The 8,346-nt window shown below is 36.0% G+C and overlaps 1 protein-coding gene across 1 annotated transcript in view; it reads right to left on the bottom strand.

Moving 5' to 3' along the window:
• Positions 1-4,725: 4,725 nt before the first annotated feature.
• Positions 4,726-8,346, bottom strand: part of LOC126416123 (protein DEK-like) — a 41,619-nt gene continuing 37,998 nt past the window's right edge. Inside the window, exon 9 of the mRNA XM_050083648.1 lies at positions 4,726-8,325. Within this exon, the coding sequence (XP_049939605.1) occupies positions 8,311-8,325 (15 nt within the window). The 3' untranslated portion in view covers positions 4,726-8,310. The remainder of the gene's footprint in view (positions 8,326-8,346) is intronic.

Genomic DNA, 8,346 nt, shown 5'->3' with positions numbered 1-8,346 from the left:
TTCATTCAACTCCTTGAACATGTACTTGACTGCATGAAACATAGGATTCTTTGCACTACTGTCTGATTTTGGAAACACTGTCCTGGATGTTTTAATATTTTTCTAGCATTACTTGTTCTTGAAGCTGTTCCTTCCACGCTATCTAAATTCTGTTCTTTAAAGAACTGCTCATCAGCAATGTCATCTTTGGTTGTTCTTTCCAATGGCTGCAGTTCTACCTCATTATCATCAGCTAGCTGTAAATTCTTTAGTTTACTATTTGCTCTCCTTTGTAGCTCTTCATCTGATTCGTCATCAAATAATGGTCGATATTCTATAATAGGAGAGAGATCATATGGCGAATCTGAATTAAGAATGTCATCAGTGACAAGCAAAATAGGCAAAGTGGCTGTGTCAGGTGGCTTTTCCCATGTGACATGTAAAGAAACAATGCTAATTACAGAAGAACAGAAATACGTTTTGGTACACTGTCTATTTTATATTTTAAAAAATTCTTACTACTCAGCTTACTCAGTAAATCTTCTAGCTTACGGTTATCTCATTATTGGCATTTCACATTACAGCACAGTTGGACTACTCAAGATATCTATTTGTAGCACAGAAACACTACCCGATTTAATACTCACCTTTTGTTCAATTGAGTATTGTATCCAAACAGTAAATCCTGAGAATACCCAGCTGTAATATTGAACAGAGCACATCATAAAGTATGCAAGAGTCACACAGGTAACTCAAAAGTGCAAAAAATCGGGTTATCTGATTGTTGTACTAAAGCAGTGATATGTTCTGATCCAAGGAACATCATTCATTCTCATCCTGATGATCTTGCCTGAACTAGGAATTAGTAAATATTATATGAAAATATGTGACATAATATATTCAATATCTAGTGATCCAAAGAACATTTTATTTTTTCCTGTATTAAGTTACTGGCATTAGTATTAAAAACACAGTACCAAATTCTATGTAGTGTGTTTCCACATTAAAATTACTTTGTGCAACCTATGCCTTCACAAATGGCAATTTAATACCCTTGCAACTGATGCATAAACAGTTAAAACTGACCAACAATTGACAACAACCAGATAAATCAGTTACATAGAATATGGTGAGTACATTTTTATATTATTTTTCGCACTAGGATTATTATTTTTCTCTTGAATTTTGCCTTCCTCATTCCTTTGCCATATATGTTGTGTGTTGCTTGTAGTAAAGTTAAGAAACATTTGTTGCAGGGTTGTTGATTTATTTGTGAGTAATACGTTCAAAGTAGAATCTGCCAATGGGAGAGTAAATGTTTGATGGCAGCAATATTATGGATATTTGTAATGTATTCACATATTGGTGTAGGAATCCTTTCGCTGGCGACAATATCTAGCCATTGCGGGATGTCCCACAGTGAGGTTTATAAATGCTGGGAATCATTTGGTGAAGTGCAATTCTGGGAAGAGAAAAAGAGACACATGACAGAGATGTTTGAGAAGGGACAACCGTATTTACCCAATTATAAAATGACGTTTTTATTTCCAATTGGTCATTTAAAAAATAATGGGCCTCTCACATGCACAAATTAAGCTACTGCTGCCAACAGATGAAGTTTTGGCTACTGACACGTCTAGATTTATTTTTAAGAACTCTATTGAGTAGGGCATTTTTAAGAACTCTGTCAGGTAGGGCTGGGCAAATTAGACTCTCCTTCAAACAGGTTCAATTTTCCCGATACGCCGTGGTGTTCGATAGAGTATCGGTGTTGCTCAATCAATCACATGACATTTGATTCACCACTAGTGCAAGACATAAGCAAGAAACAATAAACTAACCAACATAACAATCTATTGCTCTGCTTAAAAACACTGGAGGAAACAGCACCAAATTCTATCATCTTACAAACTCTTGTTATGTTTGAAAACATTTGCAATAGAAGTTCTCAGACACATAAGGAAACCATGTACAAACATAATGCTGCTTTTTAATTGTATTTCAAAGTAAAAATGTTGTCCAAGAAGTGGTACTTGTTTCTGAAACCAGATCAGCATTTTATTTGATTATGAGAGACTAATGATTTACTAAGTGGGTTGGAACTAAGAAATTCATGCGCTGTTCATGTATTAGAATACAGGGTAAAAACGTTACCAGCTTTTAATTAGCTTTAGAACAAGATACCGACTTTCAGACAAAATGAGGAGGGAAAGTTATTGAGAATGAAATGTCTAACAAACAAAATAAACTGACCGTAGTACTTGTTGCACGAATAAATAACAGTGGCACGACCCGTAGTAGAAGATAGAAACACGTCAGTAGATGGCGGGACGAGAACATATACGTGAATTATATTGAATTGTGACTGATCTTTTATTTACATATTTGTTGTTACATATGAATTGCACCCCAGAATATATTATTGCAGTCCACGTCTCACAGCTGCTCCAGCTTAGCACTACGAAAAGTTTGGAGGAGGAACAGTGATACCAGATTGGCTGAGGACAACGAAGTGGGAAGGGGAGTAGTGAGTGGGCAGCAAATTACGGTGTCTTACCAGCCATGGTAATGTATACCATGTCCTACTGCTTTTCAGGAACAGGTAATATATAAGCTACAGTTTGATTGAATCCATTTGTAGTCTGAATTGAACCGACTATAAAACTCAAGAGTATGTATTTCTGCAGGTGACGGTAAAAGTCTAGATGAGGGCCAAGTGTACTTCCTGCTGCAATGTTCTCAATGCTCAGCATGACATATGGGAGGGAAAGGGAGGTGGTCAACTGCTGGGCAGACACTGTGTTTATAACCAAGAGACATCAATTTCTCACGCTAGTATAGAAGCGAAATCCAATATGTATTTGGGTAAAACCAGCTGTGTTCTCAGGTCCCACCATAATCACCTCAACATATTGTTAAAAACAAAAAAAGGCAAATATTTGTCACAATGAAGATATAAATTTCACAACTGTGAAATGAGGATGATGATGGTGAGTGTGATTAAAAATAGTGATACAACAGACAGACTGCTGCAATTACGTCACTGACCAGAGTTGGATGGCAGATGCCTCCCATAGCCTGTGGAGACCCCCGTCAACTCAACGTAAGTTCCTAATGAGTTAGGATTTTTGAAGGTAAAAAAACCAGAGCACGGCCCATTTTGAAACACACATCCTAAAGTCCATTAGCCCAACTGACAAGGACAGCCCACTAATCCCACACAAAGGACCTCTATTCTTTGGCGCCAGCACCTTCAGATTATTGTTCACAGCTTACTCTATTACATTAAAGACAGAAGCCCTCCATGGGCACCGGGTAGTTCTTGTCAGTTATAACACCTGGCACGCCTGACCCTCTAATACACATGCATCCCCAATTTCCATGGGCACACTTCCACCAAGCATGATCTCTCAACTCCCAGCTACTCCAAATTCTCCATTTCCTTCTTGGTAACTATTGTCAGTCATGTTCACCTCTAAATGCCAGAAGTTTGAAGGTAACAAAAAAGCCTACAGCACTGTGTTGCCCATTTGAATAGCTGTCCCATGTCTATTTGTGTATTATCAGGTTCTAAGGTACCCACAAACCTGCTATCTCTTTCAGATACACTGACCTCACAATCTCTAACAATGGCGAAGGAACCACGCATTCACTGCTCTAAAAATCAGCATCTTCCCAATTCATTTCACTTGATTCTCCATGGCACTGCAAAAATATTCCTGTACGACACCAGCCTGCTGGTAGCACCAACCTGTGTTCATATTATATCTAACAATCAAAAAAATAACTCAGCATAACGACGTCCCTCATATGCAGCCTTCCAATCTATAGCTGGCTTATCAAGAAGCCTCTCTCCAGTATACCCAATGGCTTTGGAAGCCCTGCAGAGTATGCTGCCACTTTCTCCAGTAACAATCTGGCACGCATTATTGCCGCAGACCGGCCTACTCAACACTTAAGTGTACAGCCTTTAAGAAGCTTCCATGACCACTACTCAGGAGGGTAACAGTGGAACCACATTCTTCAGCTATCTTCTGTGATGCTCTGAAATAATATTCCCAGGCTCTAAATTGTAATTTCGTTGCCACCCAACCAGAGCAAAGTTATTCTCTGTTTATGACAATGATTCTTCCACCATCATGTTTCACAGGTCACATCTGTGGATGGACCCAAGCATGAGAAGAGCCGTATATCCACATTTTCCTGCAGTCACCGACATTTCTTAACCAATCAGAAACCTTTGAAACAAACATTATCTACCTGCTCACTGTAATCAATTCATACTTTTCTATATGAGTATGAAACAACTGTCCAGCTGGATAAATGGCCACTACCATACTGTGGCCAAATAATGCAACATCAACTGCAGCTTCACAGCCTGTGCCACACGTTTACATGTTCTTTAATCTCCACTCTTTGTTGTCCCTCACAACCACTGAGCTGGAATGCAGGGACAATGAAATAGCACAAACTGAAAGCATGTGCATCAGCCCAGTCCCAGTAGTGGTGTCTGTCTGAAGTCTTCCACTGAACATTGATCAATTTGGATTGTAAAGCAGATGTACTGATTAATTTTTCCTAAAATTTTGAAATACCCAAAAAATTCATTTTTTTTACATATAAAGTAATTTATCACAACATCCAATGTCAATTTCGAGTTTTCCATCCATTTCCTGATTTATGCCCACGTGTAAATTAGGGATTTTTCTGGCAAAGTTACAACGTACCAGGCAAACACGACATCACTTTCAGTAAAATTAACTTTATTTTTAAAAAAGATATACAGGAAAGGGTTGTGGTCCAAATGTTAACTCTAAAAATACTACCACTTACAGTAAAACTTTTATACAACCCTCAAGTTAGTTTGAAAACTATAGTAACTTCATTTACACTTAAACAGAACTAATTTCTTGTTAAATTTTCCACCACAGTTCACAAACCATAACATTAGGCTTTAATACACTGTAGAGGAGCTTCCTGGCAGGTTTCCTGTGTGCAGTTTTTACCTTCAAAACTCATGCCCAAAATGCTATAAAAATTACACTTCACAATTGAAATTTGCCATATTCAAATACACTATACAATTAAAATTCCTTAGACCCCACAATTATATAATTTATCTTACTTAGCATTAATTATATATTGCTTTCAGTATGGGAATGAGACCATTGTCTACAGACTTTGTACTTTAAATTCTCGTTCACACATTTACACACATCGGTTGCTCGTTTAAGAGCTAACAAACAAAAGAACACAAAAAGATTCCCAGCACATTACAGCCAAAACTGAAGCACTATGGAGTATAGGGCTTGCATATACCATAAAAGTAATATATACAATGGAAAGCCCAGGATGGAATAACAATAATATGGAAAGGATAGATGCTAATCACCATGGAGGTGGCACTGAGTCACAGGCAGGCACAATGAACAAAAGACTGCTAAAATATTCAAACTTCCAGACAAAGTCCTTCTCCCTAAATAGAAAACACACATTCACTATGGCCATGTGTATGAGAGACAAATTTGAGTTTGTGTGATTAAGTTTTTTCTGTTTTGTAAGACCTTTGTCCAAAAGCTTGAATATTTTAGCAGTCCTTTCACTGTGCCTCGGCACCACCTCTACATGAGCGTAGCAATCTATCTTTTCCATAAAAGTAATATACAAGCACACTGTCTCTCAGATTAATTAAAGGCAGCTCGTCTTCATTAAAATAGCCAATTATAATGCAAGTAAAAATATTTTTACACTGTTCAGTGTGGTACACAGATTTCAATTCTAAGATTTTTTTTATGTTACTGTAAACGCAAAGAAAATACCCTTAACAGGTGGAGGGTGTATCGGGGGAGGGGAATACCATGTGATACACACACAGAATGAATAGTTTAAGGAGGACTGTCTCCATATTAACTACAGTTTTTGTATCAACAGATACTTTCAACCAAAGTCCACTAAACAGTAGTAAAGGAAACAACTGGCAACACAGTAAATGAGTCCCTAATTTCAGTACAAATTTTATTTTAATATTTGCTCCAGGAAAGTTGCAGATAATACTTTATCAAGCAAAAGTATACGTTTAAGAACAATAGGTACCACGATTCCTATTACAAGCTACACGTATTTTGCTAAATGCTATTAGCTAGTTATACAAGCATGTCTCAGATGCAACAAAAACCATTACAAGTCCCTTTTACTCAAAGTCAATTTTAAGAGTTTCCTGATAAATTTCAATTTTCACATGCTGAGAAATTGTGAACAAGCTTAATGGATTGGTCATGTGTACACATCATTAATCTCACTTGAATCTGCACATTTTGAAGAAGATCAGCATAGTGCCCTTAAAAATCTGGAATGCTGTATTTCCATTACCTCCAAAATTAATTAGAACCTGGTATGTAGGCATAGGACGATAAGATAGTTATGCCCACAAAATGCCACTATAAAGGATCATAATCTTTCAAGCATCTCACTAGCCAATGTCCCTTTTTACACATTTGCATGAAACACCAAATCATATCACAGAAAATTAAGAAGTTACCGGTCACTTGGCATTTTTGAGTCAAATGTTACTCCTTCACATGAGTTTATGTGGCAGAAATACACATTACCGGAGTGGATTTTTTAAAACTGCGTGACATTAAAAGGCATCTTATGAAACACTGCAAAGAGATACATACCCTTGAAATCACCAAAGAAATTTAATTCCTTGTACAATTTTCAAAGTGGCTAATCCACGTTCACTTAAAACTTCGGTGTGGCTTCTATGACATAAGTAATTTATGGTATGAATTTTATCAGTTTATATTTTACTCAAATATTATTCTTTAAGCCACCCATTAAATTGGTAAGTTACGTAAATAAATTACGAAGTAATCCTATGGTAAATAAAACCTTACTTGATAAACAAGATAGAAATGAGCTCTCTGAATAGCAGTCTTACTAGCTTCACCTCTCCCTACATGGTGATAAGAGTTAATCACTATGTAATCATTCCATTAACTGTGCAAGTGATACAGGAACAAAGGAAAATTGTACTCTATTTACATGGTTATTCAAATGAATTGGCTTACTTTCCTCTCTCTAAAAGTGCCCAATTTTCATGCATTTATACATAATGAAAATCAGTAAGATTTTAACAATTATAAAGAACAAATCAGATTCAACCATTGCATAAATGAGAACACACTAAATTTACTTAAAAATATTTATTTTCAGTAATCTTCAATATAAAACATATAAAGTAAGAGTAAAATTTCAGACAATCTGCACATTTGAATATCTGTTACATGATTGTGTTTCTCTTTACCAAAAACACAGCACTACAAATGTGATGCATTACTCTAGAACACTTATCAGTCAGACTGTAAAAAGAGTTCTCTTATTGGAGAAGCTGTAGAAACTGTGATAAAATCTGATGTCACAACGAACAGCCAAATCACAATCCTTAAGGCATCCAAACATTTTGCAAGTTGGCTTTCAAATGTCAAGATTTTATGACTCCATATGTCTGCTGGTAATAACTGGAGTAACAAACTACTAGTAGCAACTTGCACACTATTGCTGTGCAGCCAAATCCAACAGCAATTCTAATTTCAAGTTGTCATATAAACTGCCACACGATCATCAGAATCAAGTATAAATCAAAGTAAGAATTATTGTAAAAGACATCACAAAAGCTTATTACCATCTTAGCAACCAAATGTGATACAGACATATAAATTGAAATATAAACTGAACAGAAAATATTTATACAATACAGGACTCAAAGATTGTTTGAAGCGCCACAAAAGTTAAAATACTGCAAGTATGAGTACCAATATTTACAAATGCAGTCATACCTACTATGGTGGGTTGCACAAAGCTCAAGATGAACGGATCAAAATGAACACTGTATTAGCGAGACTATAAAAAAATATCTCAAAGTATGAAACGTCAAGGTCTAAAGAAACTGACAAGATATAACTTCTCTGGAATATTATGTTAATAATAAGCTTCTAAAATTTATCAGTAAAATGAAAAAGCTTTCACTACTGAAGATAATCTAAAACTGCTCTTAAAAGTATATGGTTCTATTAATGTAGACTGTTGAAACATTGAAACAAACATGCACACTTCAGTAGACATCTGGACTCATTCCCATGGTATTTCTATTAATGTTTTTTGGTTTTTTACAACTGCAAGAGATGATTCCGTGTTATTTTATAAACCAAAAAATTAAGTCAAACAACATTCTCTTGATGTGGTCATTTTTATTTAAAATTGCATAGTATTCTGCAAGATGCATGTGAAGTGCAGGTACAATAATCACTAAAACTTGCAGCAGCATATTCTTCATGTAGATATCAACTGAAATAAAACAGGAGATGT

Source organism: Schistocerca serialis, chromosome 8 (assembly GCF_023864345.2).
Source record: "Schistocerca serialis cubense isolate TAMUIC-IGC-003099 chromosome 8, iqSchSeri2.2, whole genome shotgun sequence".
Taxonomy (NCBI): Eukaryota; Metazoa; Arthropoda; class Insecta; order Orthoptera; family Acrididae; genus Schistocerca; species Schistocerca serialis.
This window is presented reverse-complemented; position numbering and strand designations above follow the sequence as displayed.